Source organism: Hippoglossus hippoglossus, chromosome 18 (assembly GCF_009819705.1).
Source record: "Hippoglossus hippoglossus isolate fHipHip1 chromosome 18, fHipHip1.pri, whole genome shotgun sequence".
Lineage (NCBI taxonomy): Eukaryota > Metazoa > Chordata > Actinopteri > Pleuronectiformes > Pleuronectidae > Hippoglossus > Hippoglossus hippoglossus.
Window position 1 is genome coordinate 118,106 of NC_047168.1, and position 21,708 is coordinate 139,813.

General features: G+C 38.7%; 1 protein-coding gene across 2 annotated transcripts in view; it reads right to left on the minus strand.

Annotated features, from left to right (window-relative positions):
- The window catches only part of mtm1 (myotubularin 1), a 50,865-nt gene that overhangs the window by 20,727 nt on the left and 8,430 nt on the right, over positions 1 to 21,708 (minus strand). Inside the window, exons 2-6 of one of the 2 annotated variants that reach the window (XM_034615353.1) lie at positions 16,238 to 16,319; positions 14,414 to 14,486; positions 14,099 to 14,193; positions 13,703 to 13,813; positions 5,092 to 5,193 (exon numbers count right to left, since the gene is read on the minus strand). In XM_034615353.1, the coding sequence (XP_034471244.1) occupies positions 5,092 to 5,193; positions 13,703 to 13,813; positions 14,099 to 14,193; positions 14,414 to 14,486; positions 16,238 to 16,294 (438 nt within the window). In that variant the 5' untranslated portion in view covers positions 16,295 to 16,319. The remainder of the gene's footprint in view (positions 1 to 5,091; positions 5,194 to 13,702; positions 13,814 to 14,098; positions 14,194 to 14,413; positions 14,487 to 16,237; positions 16,320 to 21,708) is intronic. The other variant, XM_034615354.1, reaches the window with a different exon arrangement.

Below are 21,708 nucleotides of genomic sequence, written 5' to 3' on the forward strand. Positions count from 1 at the left end.
GCAACCAGGAGGCCCATGGTTACTCTGGAGGAGTTGCAGAGATCCACAGCTGAGGTGGGAGAATCTGTCCACAGGACAACTATTAGTCGTCTACTCCACAAATCTGGCCTTTATGGAAGAGTGGCAAGAAGAAAGCCATTGTTGAAAGGGATCCATAAAAAATCCTGTTTGGAGTTTGCCAGAAGCCATGTGGGAGACACAGCAAACATGTGGAAGAAGGTGCTCTGGTCAGATGAGACCAAAATTGAACTTTTTGGCCTCAATGCAAAACGCTATGTGTGGCGAAAACCCAACACTGCCCATCACCCTGAGCACACCATCCCAACAGTGAAATATGGTGGTGGTAGCATCATGCTGTGGGGATGCTTCTCTTCAGCAGGTACAGGGAAACTGGTCAGAATAGAGGGAAAGATGGATGGAGCCAAATACAGGGAAATCCTTGAAGAAAATCTGATGCAGTCTGCAAAAGACTTGAGACTGGGGCGGAGGTTCATCTTCCAGCAGGACAATGACCCTAAACATACAGCCAGAGCTACAAAGGAATGGTTTGGATTAAAGAATGTTAATGTCTTAAAATGGCCCAGTCAAAGCCCAGACCTCAATCCAATAGAGAATCTATGGCAAGACTTGAAGATTGCGGTTCACAGACGGTCTCCATCCAATCTGACTGAGCTTCATCTTTTTTGCCAAGAAGAATGGACAAACCTTTCCATCTCTAGATGTGCAAAGCTGGTAGAGACATACCCCAAAAGACTTGCAGCTGTAATTGCAGCGAAAGGGGGTTCTACCAAGTATTGACACAGGGGGGTGAATACTTATGCACCCAACAGATGTCAACTTTTTTGTTCTCATTATTGTTTGTGTCACAATAAAATTTATTTTGCACCTCCAAAGTACTATGCATGTTTTGTTGATCAAACGGGAAAAAGTTTATTTAAGTCTATTTGAATTCCAGTTAGTAACAGTACATAATGGGAAAAAGTCCAAGGGGGGTGAATACTTATGCAAGGCACTGTATGTTTAAAATAAAAACATGAATATATGAACCTGTGTATTATTTGAATAGCTTAGTATTGAATGCACAATAACAGGGTAGCTATGTTTATACATGGCACTAGGCCCAGTTTAATATAAAACACAATTTTATACAATATATATAGTAGGGGGTCCCTGCTCCATCTCTCCATCAGTTTGGGGTCCTTGGCCAGAAAAACGTTGAAGACCCCTGTGCTAAAAAGTTCTTCCTTTCACCCTAGTATGTCTGTGTGAGGGGGAGATAGGGGAGGGAGAGGGTTTGTGTGTATGTGTGTGTGTGTAAGAAAGAGAGATCTGTCTCTCTTTCTTTATCTTCAGAGAGGAGTGTGAAGGACCCCAGAATTGACCCCAGTTGGCAAAAAGATTGTGGCTGCCGTTGCTCACCGCTGCAAGTGGGCATTCCGGGATGCTCAAGTGGAAAAAGGCCTACCCCAGCACAAACTGGTCACAGAAAGCCAAAAGATGATCCAGCGGCTGTTAAAACAAGAAAAGGCCATCACACAGATCTTGGCTGCTAACAGGTCAACCAGGCACCTGGTGCTAACGTCGCAAGACGAAAATGAAGGATGGAAAATGCCCTTCATTGTTTGCACAAATAAATGCTGCTGCCTGCAAGCTGCAATCTCCAATAAAATATCATCATACATTTCGTTATCGCAAATTTCCTTGAAATATCGTGATATCATTTTGAGGCGTGTGTGAATGGGTGAATGTAAAACTGAACTGTAAAGCATTTGAGTGGTCATCAAGACTACAAAAGCGCTGTATAAATACAGACAATTTATCATTTACAGACCAATACATATTGCTTGAATTTGGGGAACAGAGTCTTTAAAGTTGGTGTGGTAATCACCACAAAGCTGTCTGGATGTTTACTCAGTATCTCACTGATGGCGTTGTAATGAGACAAGTCAGGTGTACTGTTTACACTGCAACCTGCTAATGAGATGCGACAGTTGTTGGAAGTTGGCCGTGCTCAAGGGTGGCAGGTAAGAAGATATCTTGAACCACTTTTGTCGCGTTGAGCCTATCATGAAGAGAGCAAGCCCAAGGGGTTGGCTGTCATTACTGGAGGTAAAAAGGGGGGAATGGAACCATTTACACCACCACTGTATCCAATGGTAGGAGTTCCTGAAGAAACAGACAGGTCCCCATCACTACAAGACTTGATCGTTCCAAACATTTTTTCAACCATATGGGGCAACAGCCATCCACACCGCCAACTTAGACAACAATCTAAGTTTTTGAAGCAGAAGATGCATCCCTTCTGCTCTGCAACTGCTTGAATCACCCCGACAAAACAACCCAGGTGAGGTATCTCTTGCCCGACTTGGAGTTTCCCGCCTGTCTCAGCTGCTCAGCCAAGCAGTCTCTGAGGCTTGGCTTTATGACCCCTTACAAGGCCAGGTGGTGAGCCCACCAGTGTCTACAATGCAAGTGCCACTGGTCTTCAGAGAGCCAGCAGAGCCAGAATACACCCATGAATATAAGGATTTGCCTGATGATTCCCGGTAGCTAGCTCTGCATACGGGATGGGTAGGACCTATCGAGCTGACCACTTGGAGAAGACAAAGTCACACCAGAAGGCTGGAGCCGAGACGGAGTGCTGCAAACACCATGGAGCATGGCAATGCGGGCTGCCATGCACATAAGGCCGGACCAAATAACCAATTAACTCATTATCTACTCACCACTATGCTGGAGGGCCTAACCCTAACTGAAACTCTGTCAAATTTACAGGATGAAAGAGGCAGCATCAACTGTGGAGTACATCCATGGAATACTCCATATATGTGGGTTGTATTGCGGTCTGGTGCAATGAGGTCTTCCAAGTGAATTTTCACATTCATATGGCCAGAGGCATATTCTACCACAACAAGGTTACTAGCTGCTAGTGCATACCTGAACTAAACTTTAAGTGGAAGAACATCAATCAATCAATCTAATTTTATTGTATAGCCCAGGGGTAGGAAACCTTTTTTCTATCAAGGGCCAATTAAATTTCCATACCATCCTTCGAAGGCCATACAAAATTATTGTTTATCGTGAACACATGTATCACACCAGGGCTCCAGACTTATTTTTTGCATTGATTGCACTGGTGTGCAGAATTAGCACATAATTTAGGTGCACCCAAAATGCATTAATACACCTATCAAACCTTTTCTTGACAGTTCCCATATACATGGGTAATTTCATAATTAGGGCTGGGTATTGTCACTGATTACACAACTCGATTCATTTCCGATTCACAAGGTCAAAATTTGATTCAATATCAATTCAGTTCAGGATATATTATTGTGCAAGGAAACCTCTAATTTGGCGCATTAATACAAATATTAAGGTAGGCCTGTCACAATAATATATTTTGTTGGACATTACATTGTGCCAGAAAACATTGTGATGAATTATATTATTATCATTTTGAAAATATTTTATATCACTGATAATGCAATAACATGATCATGCAAGCAGGCTCCACCCTTTTAAAGAGCAATTAAAATAATTATTGAGGATGTTTAAATATCCTAAATACATAAAAAATAATAAAATATATCACACACAACGAAAACAATAGATATCAATAGAGCCAAATAGCTCTTGAATAAATATGAAACATTTGGCACCAAATATGTGTTACCAGCTCAGTTAACAGGATGGGATGGGTAGGATTTACATGAGCTTTTAGGATTGTGTGTGTGTGTGTGTGTGTGTGTGTGTGTGTGTGTGTGTTTTTTACATGTCTCGTGAACTCTGGAGCGAATCAAACAAACACAAAGTAAACTTTATGTTCACTTAACAAAGTGAACAGTACTGCTCAGGTCCTAATAATTTCTGTTCAGTGTTGGTGTTTATTGTTAAAGTGTAAAGTAAGCGCAGGTTAGCAGGAGTGTGGAGGGAGGACACTCATTGTTCTACTTACTGGAGGACAGGAGAACACCCGACCACAAGAGGGGAGGCGTCCACTTTATGGCTCCATTGTGTATGCATGTTTTGATCATCACTGTGAGCAACAGTCATGCGTTTGTGTTTTAGAGAAAGGAGGGGGTGACTACAATGAGTTGCCCAGTCTATTTAAGTATTTAAATAGACTTTAAGTATTTTACAGGAGTATTTTGTGAAAGTCCTCCTGTATTTAGTTTGTTCTTCCTCGGATTTCTTTGTGTGTTGTGAGCTGCTTCCGACAATAAACAGATGACTTTGACTATCTTCAGCAGTTCGACAGAATAGAGCATTAACCATTTTTACAAAACTGTTTGGACCCAAAGTTCTCTGTGCTCAAGGAACATGGAATCTTTACATTACCGGACTTTGTACGGAGTCAAGGCTCCTGCTTGGATTTAAAAGGTTCCAAGGCTAGGAATAGATTACAAAGGCCACATAGTCTAACCCCACCTCTCTAAGGTATTGATTTGATACAATTATTATTTTACATCTTATTTTCTAATCAAATTCCGAATCAAAATTTGTTCAATTTTGATCTGACTGAGCTTGTTAATAAGTATTTATTCTTAAATAAATTTCTTAACTTGCATTTAAAGAGAAATTGTGGACATTCACTTTGTATATCCTCCAAGATACAACATATAACTAATGTGTAAGCTTGTGTTTAACACAGGTGATAGGGTTAGGGTTAATAAAATGTAACAGATCCTTTGGACCTCACAAGGTCTCTTTAAGCTTCCATTAACAAGTGTGACTGAAGTATCCAACTCACAGAGGGGTTACTCGGTTGGGTGCTTCATTAGTGGAAACAGGCAGGATGTAGGCAGTTAGAAGCTTTGCGAGTCTCCGCACCACCAGCTAGATTATTCTTAGAAACCTTATTAGAATAATATTTTTTGGGGCTATTGACTCTGACCCTTTAAACGTAGAGATGGAACAGCCACCCCTGTACTGGGATCTAACAATCTATATACACAGTACAACTTCAGCTACATTTGTATCATCTGAATTTCTTTTGCTGGCCGAGCCAAAAACAATGTCCAATTTCTCCGGATAGACCAAAATAGACATCAGTCAGTGGATGGTGGGAGAAGTCAAAGGCACACTTACTAGACAATGTGAGAGGGGAAAGGCATGTCTGAAGAGGAGCTCAAAAATATCTCGTCTGCTGTGGCCCTCCTGCTTCAGGGCAAACCTCAAGTTCCTCATGTCCTAAAGAGAAAGTCAGAGAAAGTCAACATCAATGCACATTCCCAAACAGCACATACAAACACAAACATAAATGTATTCATGAAGGGTTTTTCCTTCATAGAGAATTGCACGTGCAGAGGGGGGGGGCACCTCCCGCTCCAGCACCATGGACCGGATTGTGAAATAATTTTAACAATTAATTATAATTTAGCTATATATCAAATGACCTGGCTGCCGTCAGTCACGTGATGAGTTTTCACCTGACCTGAGCTCATCCTGACGTGCCTTCTTCCGCACTACACTGCAGACGCCCAGCGCCGTCTGGGACAGCGGGACGAAAAACTTCAATGCTGGTAAATGGGGTTTGCATCAGAGTGCACATTATTTGGCGTATTTCTACATGAATGCAGTGAACAAAGAACATGCATGATTGTGGTTTATATCGGTGTTCACTGCGCAGCCTGTACAAGTAACGTTAGGCGACATCTGCCAACCACTGCTGCTGCTGCCTGAGGAAAACACGTATGATGGCCGTTTTGTTTCTGTAAATCTTTCATTTGTACTTCTGTCCACCGGTTTTAAGAAAGTTACGGGGGTTTTCCCAGGTTTGCGGAGGGCTTAGGTGCTGCACTGTGTCTGTGTGTGTGTGTGCCATAAAAAATTCTAAGTCTTATAGTGAATGGATTTTAACTGTGATTGTCTCATCCTCCCAATTATCAATACTTGTTTTTTATTTATTTAATTATCATCAAAAATAGAATAAAATTATGAATTAAGAATCAACAGCAGCAACAGTAATATTTAGAAGTGTTTGCATCTTGTTGTGGTCACATAACTTGTTAATCAGCTAATATCTCTCCTCTGTTCCTTTTAATGTCTAGAGTCTCAGATCAATACAGCCCTCTGGCAGCAGCAACCCCCTCAACAGCAAATTGTAGCTTTAAGTTATATCGGCATATGAGCCTTTTTCCATGTGCCCCTCTAAAGGTCTCTGCACGGCCCTGATGTACAGTCACATTGTTGTTCCTCACATTGGTTATTCTTATCCAAATCAACACTAACATTACGTTTACTACCTACTTTGCTGCCGTTTTTTCAACTCTAGCCATCCCCAGCTACAGTTATGTCATGTGTACCACTGCTGAAACAGCTGCATCTAGACTAAACAAATAAAACTGAGAGTGGATGGTGTAATACAGTTCACAAGCCCCACATTTGTGTTGTAACTGCATAGTGTTGGCACTGATTATGACTTGAATTGCACAATCACAGCCAATGTCACACTGTAAATGTGCTTTCACCATGTTTAGAGTGTGTGTTGTTGTTAAAAAGTGTATGCATCATACAGAATACAGAAACTGTGGTTCTCATTTATCTTAGTCTCAGTTCGGTATACATGCTGTAGGATTTACACAGATTTCTTAGTTTCTCCAGGTTGAAGCATGTAGGTCTGGCCGGATGGAATCCTGGCCTGAGTTTGATGATGGGGTAAGTGGAGGTGGTGTGAAGAACGCTGCCAGCTCAACCAGGGAGAGCTAATTGGCACAGCTGAGGTTAGTTGGCCAATTAACCTCCCTGGATTAAAAGGCAGCAGGAGAACTGCCACAGAGGAGAGAGACTGGAAAAAAGGATGTGAGCTGCCAAATAGCCAGCAGAAATTGCTAGCCAATTTATGTCTGGTTAAATTTATGTTTGCCGTTCTCAACAATAACTCATATTAAAACCTAAATGGTTTGTGTCTGGCTGCTGTTGGGAGACCCCGGTGGCAAAATGTTTTGCCACACCGATCTACAAAATAAAATATCCGAAGGCAAAGAAGAGAAACTGCACAGCAAAGCCACTGAAAACATGGCCAACATATGGCAAGAGACACAAAATGTTTTTATTGTAAAAAAATATATTTTTATTACAAAGTAAATAAAATGTTGAAACTTTTCTAGAAACAGCACTGTACAAATGTGTTCCAGGTTACATCAAAGAACTGATGAAGGTCCTGTTTGACAAAGTCTTTGAAGACAGTTATTGCACTTCAGGACCTCACAGACATATCACTTACCTTCTTTCTGGTGCAAAACTTGAATCTTTTCTACCCACAAAAATGTGATTGTTACAAGTTGCTCTGATTACTGTGTATTTTCTGTAATAAAGTAATTTTCTACAGAACATAAAGGCCTAAAATGTTAACATTGCTAATAACCAGTTGATATTTTCATTGTAAATAGGCATTTCAGTTTACATCACATTACAACCCGCTCGTGTAGATACATGCTGCACAACATCAGGATAATCAATCAATCAATCAAATTATATTTGTGTAGCCCAGGGGTCGGCAACCTTTACTATCAAAAGAGCCATTTTGCCTCCTCTTCCACCAAATAGAATTTGTCTGGAGCCGCAAAACATATTTGATAACACAGCTTATAAAGTTATATATAAAGTTATACTCAGAGTTGTGTTAGTTCACACTTAAAATGAACTAGTTCAAAATTCAGTTCATGCATATGAAAATGAACTAGTTCATAGTTTATTTAAAAAAATGTTCAACTAAGTTCACGATTCCAAAAATTAACTATTTCATGATCATTTGTTCCATTTGTTATTGGGATGATTTATGTGACAAACGTACGATATTGTGTTTAGTTATTAATCGATGGTGTCAGATCATGTCTGCGTGTCGCTCCACTCATTTTAACACTGAGTCATGACTGTGAGCGTCAGGTCGTGTTGTACTGAGCACAAAATGTGGACCAGTCATTTTTCATGATTTTAAAATGCAACCTCAAACTCTGGAGCGAATCAAACAAACACTAAGTGACTTTATGTACTGATCAGGTCCTGATAACTAGTGATGAGAGTTTATTAGTTAAAGTGAGAGCAGAGTAGAGGAGGACACAGAAACTCCAGCTCGGTACAAACCTCTTTATATACAGTCTATGGTACAAACCAACTGCAGCTTCTGCAGCCTATTATCTCACTGTGTGTGTCGCTCTGAGCGGGTGAGTGGGGGGCGGAGCCCCGGGGCCTTTGTGTGTTCACGCTGTCTGGGAGCACACACACACACACACACACACACACACACACACACACACACACACACACACACACACACACACACACACACACACACACACACACACACACACACACACACACACACACACACACACACACACACACACACACGCACGCAAACTCTCGCTTCTGGTATTTCACATGATGGCCTGATACGATGATGATTTAAAAAATGAACATAAACGTTCATCATATGAAAACTGATTCGAACGCCGTTCATTGAACGCAACACTGTACAGGGAGCCACTGCAGAGGGGCTTCGGAGCCGCGGGTTGCCAACCCCTGGTATAGCCCATATTCACAAATCACAATTTGTCTCATAGGGCTTTAACAAGGTGTGACATCCTCTGCCCTTAACTCTCAACAAGAGTAAGGAAAAAACACAAAAACAACTTTTAACAGGGTAAAAAGAACGTAGAAACCTCAGCGAGAGCAACTTGTGAGGGATCCCTCTCCCAGGACGGACAGAAGTGCAATAGATGCAATGTAATGGAGAACATCAGAAAGATAAGGGTATTTACAACATTGGTTAGAATTAACAGTTTGTAGCATAATGCGTCCCCTTCTCACTCAGGCCAGGATGCTCTGTCATGCAGTTTGATGGGAACTGAAGATGGTTCTTTCTCCTAGGAACCTATTGAGCAGACAAAAATAACAACTTTGGTACCACAACGTTACGACTGTAGACTGAAGATTATTTGATAGTCTACCTTGTGTATCTCTCTGCAGCACACATTTTTTCATTCTTATATTTTGATTGGCATCATAGCATGATAACCACATGTTCACCATTAGAGGAAAAAGCAACATTACCAGCAAAATAACAGCATGTAAAATTACTGTAATGTTTACGTTACGACAACAATGGGAAAACGCTAATTATGTAATGACACGATAATACAAATAATGCAATACGTGTTATGTATTCAACCTTATAAATCAAGTGGCATAATATCAAATACAGTGTATTGTAAGTAAGTGTTTCATTACATGAACTGTGCTTGTAAAACCCAGCATTAGAAAATATATGAATTAGCAAATCATTTCTGCATGCAGCAGTAATGTAACCTAGACGTTACTCCGTACACTGGACAACCGTCTAGCTAAAACCTGGAAAAAACCATGACAACAATGTAACTTACCATTCCAAAACATCCTGTTGTAACTGACTTGGGTGGTTGGTCTTCTACAGCCGTATCCGCCTCGGGGTCTGACTCTGGCTCAAACAAATAGGGCCTAATTACGTTACTCTCAGCTGTAGCCATAGCCATCTGTGTTTACTGGGGAGTTTTACCATGCTGGAGCAGACTACCGGTGGTAGGCCTGGTAACATGTCAGTCAAAGTGCAGTCAGCCAATCAGAGGAGGGCCTCATTAATAATGGATGAGCTCGAGGAGAAGGCAGAAGAGGGGACATGGAAATCCACATTCCAATAGTTTTTTCGACTTACAACCACTGATATATCATTTTATGGGTACCAATACTTGAAATAAAATCCCAGAAAAGTGTAAAGTATGGGGCCTTTAAAGTACAATGCATTGAAATGGCAAAAAACAAGCCATAATTTTACATTACGTTAATAATGACCGACTTCCTGTTTGGTTTAGGGTATGGGTCTAAGAGACTTTCTTGTAAGCCTGGACATGGTACATATACCTAATGATTTTCATACATGTTGGTGAAATGTGCTGCCGGGATTATTTCAATTTTGTAGGGGCGCTATCGAGCCATTTTTCCACACCCATATGCAAGACCCATATCGAAAGTAAATGTTGTGGATGTCATTTCCGACGTGTGTGAGGAGTTTCTTGACTTTCTAAGCATGTTACATCTCTAAGTTACATCTCCCAAAAATGTAATCAATCGGACAACTAAACATCAACATTTGGTGCGTTGCCATGGCAAATGAAAACACACTTGTTTTATGCTGTGAATGTAGTCCTCCTAGCAGGTTGACCACATTCACCTTATAAATCATGTAATTTCTTGATGCCAGTAGGGGGGTGCTTTGGCTATTACTGAATACTGGCATGTAGATATGTTCAGGCCGGGACTCTACAGAATGGATGATGTATAATAAAGTAACAACAACTTCCCATTTCACGGCAAAACATTGAAATTCAACACCACGCCACGCACACGACCTCTGACAAAAACTGCATGAAGGGGTTAATGTGTTTTACATACATAATGTAACAAAGTGTTATATACAAAATGAATTTCAGCAGTCGTGTCTACATACCGATTTTCATATGTTGGTGATATGTGTCACCGGGGCTGCTTTGTTGAAATTTTGTAAGGGGCACTATTACTATTACTATGACTATTGACATGTAGATGTGTTCAGGCCAGGACACACAGGCACCAAACATGTGAAGTTTGGTGCAGATGGGATAATGTACACTGATGTTACAACAACTTTCTGTTTCACAGCAAAACATTGAAATGCCACATAAGCTATAAATCACTTTTCATCATCTTATTATCCTCTAGGACAGGGGTGTTCAAACTACGGCCCGTGGTCAATTTCTAATTGGCCCGCAGCAAATTCTAAAAAATGTCATGGAATATGGCCCACAGTAAGGCTAAGCCAGCGGATGTTAGCATTTCCGACGGTCCCTGAATGCACCTCGTAGAAAGATTTCAGCGGACATTTAGGCTTAAAACACGGTGTCAATGACGTCATTTCTTCACAAAGAATATGAACAACCTGTCAATAACGTCTCTGAACTCTCGTCAACTCGCTGGGACTCTTCTCTTCACTTTCTCTCTCTCCATGCTCCTGATAATAAAATACGCATGCGCGAAGGAGAGGCTCTTTTATGGATGGGCGGGGTGAGTGAGCAGTCCGCTGCGAGAGGGGCATGAGAAGAGAGAAGCGAAACTCAGAGAATTTCAAGCTGCTTAAAACATAATTGAATACAAACTGGCCTATGTTTTATGTTTACTCTTTTTAAGCTATTAGACTGCAGCTATGTGTTGTATTTATTTCAAAGTGGGCTACTTCTTATTTTATACATTTCCCACAATTTTGGGGAGGACTCAAATAGGCCTGCATAGTTCTGTGTTTAATATATTTCAAAGTAGGCCTACACATGCCAGTGTATTTTGTTCTCCTCTTCATAAGAGTTTGGTGTTTGCCTTTGTTGTAACAGGTAAAAATAGCAATAAAATGTCAACAGTTTTCTTTATTGTCGTTCTATAATTTCATAAATGCAACAAACTATAGTTTTTATATATATAGTATAACTATATATAAAACTTTATAAGCTGTGTTATCAAATATGTTTTGCGGCTCCAGACCCATTTTATTTGGGGGAAGAGGGGGCAAAATGGCTCTTTTGATCGTGAAGGTTGCCGACCCCTGGGTTAGGTTGACGCACACAGCATAGAGCGGAGGAGCAGCAGCAGCTCACGTAATGTTTGGGCTCCTGCAGAGAGGAGGATGACTCAGCATCGATGCAGTGACGGAACATAATCAGGTTTTCTGCTACGTTCATGGTTTTAGCAGGTTTCCACCGCTGAATAATTATAACACCGCTGCTTCAGGACAGACGCTCATTAAAAAGGTCCGGTCGTCCTGTACTAAGTCTGTGTAGGAGTCTGCTTCCTCCTCACTTCCCCTCTGACCTGCGCTCACTTTACACTTTAACAATAAACACCAGCACTGATCAAAACTTATAAGAACACGTACAGGACTGATGTTTACTTTGTGTTGTTTGATTCGCTCCAGAGTTTATGTGTCACATGTTTAAGCCTATGGATTTAACCTGCGACACAACACAACCCCCGCGCACAGTCAGGACATCAGGGTTAAAGTGACCGGAAATCATGATCCGACATCATCGATTAATAACTATTTTAGAATATAGGACTAGATGGTGAATATCCCATGTGAATATCAGTTTGTGTGTGAAGAGGGACAGAGACGAGCACGGACACACTCACTCCTGCAGACAGAGGTTTTTCCCACAGATTACGACGTAACGTAGTGTTTTAACTTCATTGTTGCAGAAGAAGCGACACCTGTTTATCCAAGATCAGTTCTACGTGTGAGTGATTAGAAAACAAATGAGGAGCAGAGTCACTTGTTGACCAGCGGAGTAATCTGCCTCAGTGCAGTGGCGCTGATTTAAGTTAAGATAAGATAAAACTTTATTGATCCACACATCGAGGAAATTCAGTTGTTACAGCAGCAGGCACGTCAGAATGTGGAGCACAAGAGAATAAAGAAATATAAAAAGGCAATGGAATACATTTTTTAAGATTTAATAAAAGAAATACTGAGTATGTACATTATATACACCTTTTCACTGTAGTGGTTTGTGTGAAACGTTATAAGTAATGTGCAGTGGCACAGGATAATTGTGTGAGCAAGTAAAAATCTGTTTTGTGCATATGAAAAAACGTTTGTACATAAGAACATTGTCCAACAAAAATGTGCAAAAAAGTTATTTTCTGGTTATTTAAATTATACGGTGATATATATCGATATCAACTGATGTGAACATTTTTTTCATAAGCCCTAGTTGGACGTTATATTGTCCCAAAAAATATTGTGATGAATTATATTGTTGTCATCGTTTTGACATCGCACTGACAATATCTCTGCACAAAATGTCAATTATTAAACACAATGAGTTGAAACAAAATATAAAGTGCATCTTAATCTCTTATCTCCTTGAAGGCTCTTATAGAACTGACAGGCTTCTGTATGCGAGTTCATGCAACAATGTCTGTTTTATATTGAAATTGTAAGCTATTTTGTTTAGTTGCTTTATTGTGGAAGGTCGGTTTGTGTTTCCTGTCATAAGCAGTGTGTCTGTTGGGACTCTTCTTGTGAACGGCCACTAACAGAAGTGTTTCTGTTGTGAAGAGAGAGGAGTTGACGAGTAAAGAAAAATAAACAGGCATGTTGTCCTGGTTCACCCACACACTAATGCCTCGCAGTATAAATGAAGTAAACCCTCAGCTACAAAATCATCATCCAGCCACCAAGCGGTCAAAACAAGCATACTAACTGGACTGACGTCTGAGGTCCATATGTCAGTGGTAAACTTACGTCGCTTTGGACCATATGGTGAACATGGTCCTCACAACTAAAACTTGATTGATTCATAGAACAGATCTCCATATCCTTAACACAAACTTGTTTTTTGTCATTTTATCTTGTTTTTACTCTTTTCTCATCTGTAACCCTTTTTTGTTTTGTATTTGTGGTCTAATTTAAATTTGTTTCCTATTGTCTTCCTTCAATTTTTCATTTTGAACTAAAAAGGCAACTTGTACATGTGATTTGAAAGGTGCTATATAAATTAGGTTTATTATTGTGTTTTTAACTGTGCAAGATTCTAATAAGAGTCTTTTATGATAAGAATGGCTCCAATATGCAGAGCTCATAAAAACATGTCAACTTAGCTCCACCCACACACACACACCCACACCCACACACACACACCTTGCAGGTGATATCCAGGCCATAGGAGTTTTCGCCTCTGCTTGATGCCCCACCCATTTTCTCCACCCGACTTATGGCACCCAAAGGAACATCCATCGTCACCACCACATCCTACAACACAAAGTCAGCATGTTGATTTTGCTCACAGACAAAATATTACACATTTATACCTACATCAGGTAATGTGTAATGTAAGTAAGTAAAATGCTGCACCTTAATGGATAATTATTTAACTTTTTTTTTTAATTACTTAGGTAAGAAAGACAGCCATAGTTAACCAGGGTTGAATAAAAAGAAATGAAAAATCTGTTTAATGTTTTCTATTCCTTGTTTCTACGATATGTATGCAAAGTCATGAGCTACTGACTGGCCCTACATGAGCTTGATGGGACTTACAGTATCTGAGCTCTTGAAGTGGAGTCTGTAGTTGGTGATCAACACTTTGCCTTTCACTGCTCCACGGAATGGACAGATGTAGATGATGTCTTTATCTGAAAAAAGACAAAAATATTTATTTTTCATATGACATATCAGCCATCTTATCTAACATTATTGGCTGAGAATACTTAAGTTACTAAATCATACGTAAACTAATTATCAGAATGTCACACTGTATCATGATTAAAATGACATGTTTGCATCTTTTTCCAGTACAACAAGGTTTCAAAATGTAAAAACAGTGTGGACATTGTGCAGTACAGATACACTCACCTATAATTCTGTCCTCTCCAGGCAGCAGACATACATCTGCTAACAATTCCATCTTCAGGGACTCTCTGGAGGTCTAAAAATGCACACATACACAGAAAGTTTTTTTTTTTTACTGAAAACAAAAAAATAAATTGTATAGATATATATATGACTTACTACTCATTTAAATCAGGTGGTTAATTTATTTAGTTTATCTGTTTGAAATGTATAATGGGCCATATTTTTTACAAAAGCCTAATTTTGATTCACTCCAAGTAGCTACTTGTTGAAGTTCAGCCAGTTACTTTATTAATAAGCCTTATTGTGGTATTTGTGGCACGCAAACACACAAAGCGATCAGGAGACGCTGCAGTGACACTGAAGCAGGTGAAGTGATGTTAACCTGAAGTTGAAAATGTATCATAATTAAACTGCAAGCAGCGATGGATAGGCCCTCGCAGTCCGCGTGCGTCATGGTGTGCTGTGTTTGCGGTGTAGTTGCTGGAGGTTTCGCTGACATGGCTTGGGATTGTGATATTTGTTTGCACAGTTAAATGAAGGAGTTAAAAGTAACATCCTGCTGAGGAGTGCATCCTGCTGCTAGAAAGCGGTGCTACGATTATGTTTGATATAGGCATGTAAAAGTGGTCACATAAGGTTTACAAACATCAAGTCTTGCGCAGATTGGACAATGTATAGTCAATTTAGTGGAACTTCCTGTTTCATTGCGATATGAATACAACTTTTACAAATGAAACAATGTTATGAAGTCTAAACTTTTAACAACTACAAACAAATTTTGCCAAATATGCAATTCATTAGTAGCATAAAAATAGGATTATTACTATTACTTTTTTCTACCCAGTGAGTCAAAGTGAACTCTGCCAGATGTAATAAAATTATTTTTGGGCAGTCCTAATATATCACATTCACTGAAACATGAGGTGACTGTAAGCTTTGACCTTCATGCACAAGTTCATGACCTTCAGTTTATCTTTGAGTCAAAGTAAACGTTGATACCAAATTTGAAGACATTTTTCTTCTAGCAGCTCTTAAGATATCATGTTCAAGAAAAACATAAACATACTTTGTGATGCCACTGTGAACATAAACTTTGACCTTTGACTACCAAAATGAAAATCAAGTTCAAATAAAAGTTTATGGAAATGAATTCTGTAAAGGCGTTCTGGAGATATCGCATTCATATAGCAAAAAATGTGCTTTAGTGTCCTTTGACCTTGGACCACCAAATTATATTCAGTTCATCCTTGAGTAAGTGAATGTTTGTGCCAGATGTGATGAAATGTCCCCTGGATAATTCTAATATATTACGTTCAAATCAACGTACGATCACATGACCTTGACCTTTTGACTGTAGACCACCAAAATGTAATTAGATCACCTTTGAGTCTAAGTGAATGTTTGTGTTGCATTTGGTTCCAATCTATTCAGTTTTAGACACATCCTAACAATAGTAGCCAATCCCTTGGCATTTATTTTTATTTTTTCTAAACCCTGTTTTGCTGAGAACTGTGTTCACACTCAATATCAGACATTTTATCATGTAGCCTTTCAAATAATGGCCACAATTGAGTGGATGGAAGACATGATAGCTCCAAAAAGTGGTCATAAAATTCTGCAAAATGTATGACCAGGGGCTAAACTTAAAAGGATAGGACAGGAACAAATTTTATCAAACATTTTCACTTTGTCAGTACAGGTTATTGTGCAGACTGATCGGCAAAAAAGGGTAATTTTACCCATTTTTAACTCAATGGATGACAATTAATGTGCAAAAAGTGAAGGGGTCTGACAACTTTGTTAAGTCACTGTATATTCACTTACACTGGAGATGTGTGTGTCCAAGGCATTCGAGTTGTATACTGAGATTGGTGCGGCCATTATTCAGGGAGGGGGCTTCCACAGGCTGAGAAAGAGGCATAGAGACTATTAGTTGTGTCATTTAATACCTTCGCAGAGGAAAATCATTCCGAAAGCTAGACTCCTAATAATAACTTCTAATAATATCACACTATAAGCAGCTAGCATGAAAAAAGATAGCGAGATGACAGTGGCACCCAACAGAAGCATACAGTTAAACCATAAGATATTATATTGAATTTACCATTTAAAGTTTAGCTTTTGGAACATACTTGGAGACAAAAATGTATGAATATTACATAGAATTATACATTTTCGGTTTCTACATGACCTTAAAGATATAGTTGACATACACTTATGGGCATTTTGGGCACAACACCATACTAATTCTGGGTAAGCCTCCTCTTCTTTGTAGTTTCAGAAACATTATTTTAGGATTATGCTCCATATTGACTGCATCACAGGGCTGAACAATTGCAAAGAAACATAATATTGCAATCATTTTTACAGATTTTTGACATTTTAGTGGGAATGGTCTATTTTATCGTTCATTTTCACACAAATTTTTATTTTGCTGGGGTCTGTACCAACCAGGCATGTTACTATCAAGAATGAATTGTAGGCTGCAAAACAAAGCTTCATATATAATGTAATGCACTAATACTAGCTAATGTCTGACTGTCTACAGTCCAGTCCTGTGGGTTTTTAGTAATTTTTTACACAAATCTTTGAAGTTGGGACAAAATAAGTCAAGATAACGTTTCATGGTGTAAAGTTTTATTCAAACAACTCAGACAGCAGTCTAAACAAGAGAGGTCACAGTGCTAATCGATACTTTTAGAACAGTTCTGATGCCTAAACAATGACTGATCCTATATCCAAATCCCATATAAATAAAACAAACTAATGACGCTAAATAACAATTTCAGTGCAAAACACTCCAGCTCCAAACTCGTCATCAATTGTCCCCCACTGCTAGGGCCAGGGATGCCCACACTGCCAGCTGATGAGCTTGGCATGAGGCTACAAAAGTAGTCAAACATGGAGCATCTCTCTGCTGTAAAATGTATCCTGTGCATAGCTAGGTGCTTTATTAAGTTTGTCCCTTTACACTGAATTGTTTTCAATCATTTGCTGCACATTCCGGGTTTCTCAATCATTTCACATGCCTAACTTTAGTGCATTCAAGATGGCAGATGATCTGCCGGAGGCTAAAAAGACAGCTGTCAAGTCACAGTCAATTCAGACACTTTCTACTTCACTTTCTACTTGACATAACAGTGATGCAAAATCTCAATTTTTTTCACGTCAACTAAATGAAAGTATTGTTTCATGAAAACATACAGGGTGATGGTTCAGGTCAAGCGGCAACCTCCGGGGCTGAGAAATAAAGTCGACATGCTAGAGCAAAAAACTGCAGTTCACTGAGTGGCCACTTGAGGCTGGCTTCCAGAACGAGTCAATCCCAATAGACTCCTGTGTTGAAATGCCCAACTTTACAGCAAAATTACATTCAAAAAATGGTTTTGGTCACAATGACTAAGTTCTTCCTTCATGACAACTGTACGGTGCAAATAATTTTCTAACTCGCTCGTTTAAATTATTTAAGGTTTGAAAGTATGCATAATTATTACTTGATTGACAAAATCACGTCATTGTAAGCTTGTCGCTGCAGTGGCTAGCCTATAGAGCTATGTTAGCCCATAGGGCTAGCCACTAGCTGTCTGCTTGGCTTCACCTGAACTAATCCCATTCATTGAATATGACGGCTCATCGTGTTTGTTGTGTCTGTGCCTTGTGGAGACATTTTCAATCACATGTAAGATGAATAATATGACTTGCCGTGTGGCTGATTGAGAGAAGTCAAAGTACTCTGTGCTCCGTTTTTTGCGGTAGGTAATATTCCTGTGGGGTCAGCCAGCCACTACAATTATTAAACCGGCACAACAGCGACATGAACCAGTCTACAAGAAATAGAAGTGTTATAGTTTAGGTGATCATACTTTTAAACTGAAGGTGACTGTGTGTGGTAGGAAAATAAGCTCCACCACGTTAGTTATCTAACACTATGTAACATTGCCTGAAACACTTTATTCAAAGTATTAGTATTAGCTCAAACTGGCTGTTCCAACTTGTGTGACTTCCATCACAGTAAATCATAAAGTGTTACACAGAGTGTGTTTGGCCCCCGCGTGCCCGTATGCACTCCCGACAACGTCTAGGCATGCCCTAATCCATATTCCCTATTAGATTATTTGTTTTTTCAAAGATGACATTAGAGTACGGAAATGTGAAATTGATGCAATAACTATTGAGGATCATGCTCCAACAATTTTGACAATAGGGTTAGAAACAAAAAGAGGGAAACCTTATGGAGATTAAATATTTTTTTACTTGGACATAAGGAATTTAGGTAAGAGGTTCAACAGCCTTCTTTAGGCTACCTATAGGATAACAATAATGGAGAAGTAACACCCACTGTATTATGGGTAACAGCAAAAGCAAAAATACATGGAGCAATAATATATGCAAGCTGGAAAAAGAAGAATACACAAAAAGAAATCAACTCAATAAAAGGAGAGGTAAGAAGATTACAAAGAGAACACACGTACACAAGAATTGAAAAGACGAGAGGAATTAAAAATAATGAAAACTTAATTACACATATTGTCATTAGAGGAAATAGAAAAATCTCTAGCCTTCACAAGTCAAAAATTCAGTGATAATAGCTCCAAAGCTATTAAGCTTCTGGCATTTAAGTTAAAAAAGAAGAAAGAAAAAGCAAAAAAAAAAAGGGAAGATTCTAACTACCAGACAGAAAATGCAGAAATTGCAGAATGCTTGGTAAGATATAACCAAAATCTTTATGTGGATGTAGAAATGAATAATTAGGAACGTTTGACGTACTCTGCGAACAAATTTATAACTTCCTTCGACCATGCTGCACACAAATGATTAAGGCCCGGTTGTCCTAGAAAATGTAAACACACCCCATTTTAACCATATGTAATAGTATATTAAAACTCCATTTATTTAAATAAAATAAGGCTTTAATAGACAATTTAATTTACTAATGCATTGGCTAAGTGTTTTAAATAACCATGAAATTGAGTGGTGGTTATAATTATTCAGCAGAGTCAACGGCTGAATACAGCTCTAGTGCTCACCACTGTGCAGGAGACAGGAGGTAGGGAGAGTAGAGACTAGTCTAATCTCTACGCTGCCCAACACTGCACCCCCCCCAATTAAATGTATCACCAGCTGCTACTGCAACATAGTAAGATATAAACTACTTTTATCATTCATATGTGTGATTTCTCATTATATATATCTACAATTCAGTTGAATTATTAAATTGTATTGCATTCTATCATATTATATATTCTAATTTTTAATTACAGTTTTAGATATCTACAATTTAATTCAGACTATTCATAATTCAAGTTCATGACATCTACAACACCATTCTTGAGCGAATTAAAGATATCGTGAAGTTTGATTATGACTTTCAAATATATAATCGATTCAAAATTCAAAATTAATATAACCTATAACAGTTAAAGGAATGATATTAGCAATACAAAATAATTAATAAAGATAAGAGCCCTGTAAGTAATGGAGTACAAAACCTTTACGCAAACTTTAAGTCCACTCCTGTGAAAATCATTTAATTGGATTATAGTTTTCCAAAATCCAATTAAATATGTCATGCACCCCCCTCAATAATGACCGTAATACCAAAAGAAGGAAAAGACCACACAGAATGTAGTTCACAGACCCATCTACTTATTAAATGAAGATTAAAAACTGTTTACTACAATCCCACAACTCTTAAATATGGACCAAACTAGTTATATACATGGTAGGTTACTGTCAGAAAATGTTCACCGTACTTTAAATCTTGGATTTTTCAGCAAAATCTAAATAACAGATGCTAATGTTAACACTTGATGCTGAATTATTTGATCAACTATCATGGCCATTCATATTGAGTCGCTCTATCTGAGCCAGTGGCACCAGACTTCTGTCGTGAAAAAAATGGGTTACAAAATTTATGGTAATATATTTGTCATAGCAGAGGGTTTAGTAAGTGTGCAGGTTTATCCTGGGTTTGAGCTTCATCACCATGAAATGCCAGAAAAACATTAATTTATGTTCATTATTTCCATGCTCAATAAAATTGTAGGTTATCAAGTGTTTTCTTGTTGTTTGTATTCATGCATTTAGGTGGGTTTTTGACAATGATAAGCAGCCTTCATTTTATAGCATTAGGCTATATATAATTTGGATTATTGTAAAGATCAAGATCATAACTTGTTAACTTTAATAACATTACGTGTTATTATAGATAAACATGTGACAGTTGCTGCAGTGAGAGAAAAAAAAGTGCACGTCTAAAGGGAAACACTGCAGGTTCGCCACATGAAGTGAAAGCAAAGTGTTCCAGGAGTGAAAGATGCACGGCTTCATGCTGTATAGTACTGGTACTTATTTGAGTACACAGTACTACTTGTAAACAAGGAAAAGAAACCAGAAATCTTGTAATGGCTGTAGTTATGGGGCGGCTGTGACTCAGAGTGGTCATCCCCTAACAAGAAGGTAGGCGGTTCGAACCCAGTCTTCCTCATCTGCTTGCCGAAGTGTCCTTGGGCAAGATACTGAACCCCAAAATGCCCCTCAGAGAAAAAAAAGTGCTGTCTATAGATGCACTCTATGAATGTGTGTGAATGGAAAAAAAAACTGTACTGTAAATCGCTTTTGAGTGGTCATCAAGACTAGAAAAGCGCTACATAAATACAGACCTTTCACCATTTATATTAAAAGTTATAACGTAAAGAACTTCAGGTGATGGGCAGTAGTCTTTCTCTCACTCATTCACTGGTTATGGTCCTTTTCAGTGTAAACCCTGTGAAAAACAGCGCTTCAGTAGCAACTCCACTGCAGAACCGAGGCTGATCAGCAGCCGGTGTGAACAAGTCCTCACAAGAATAAAAAAAATCACTACCATTATAAATGGAAGAAATAGAAATATATAGCTCATTCTCAGATAATAAATTAAATATACATAAAACAGAAGCCCATTTGTTCTATAATAGAACAAATGGGGAAAAAAAATTCTACTTTAAATAGGATTGTACAAAACTGAAATATCTGGGAATTATGATTCCAAAATAATTAGAGGAGTTATTTCAAATTAATTATTGAAGAGTGACTGATCAGGTTACTGAGGAGGTAAATAGATGGATTTGAAAAAATCTAATCACTCAAAATGATTAGACTGTACACTCCCTAAATTTCTATTCCTATTTCAAAACTACCAACCTACATACCCACCAGAGGCCTAATTTATAAAACAGTGCATAGGAATTATACTAAAAGTGTACGTGTGCAGAAAAGCTGTACATGGCGAACACAAAAAAAAAAAAATCTGATTT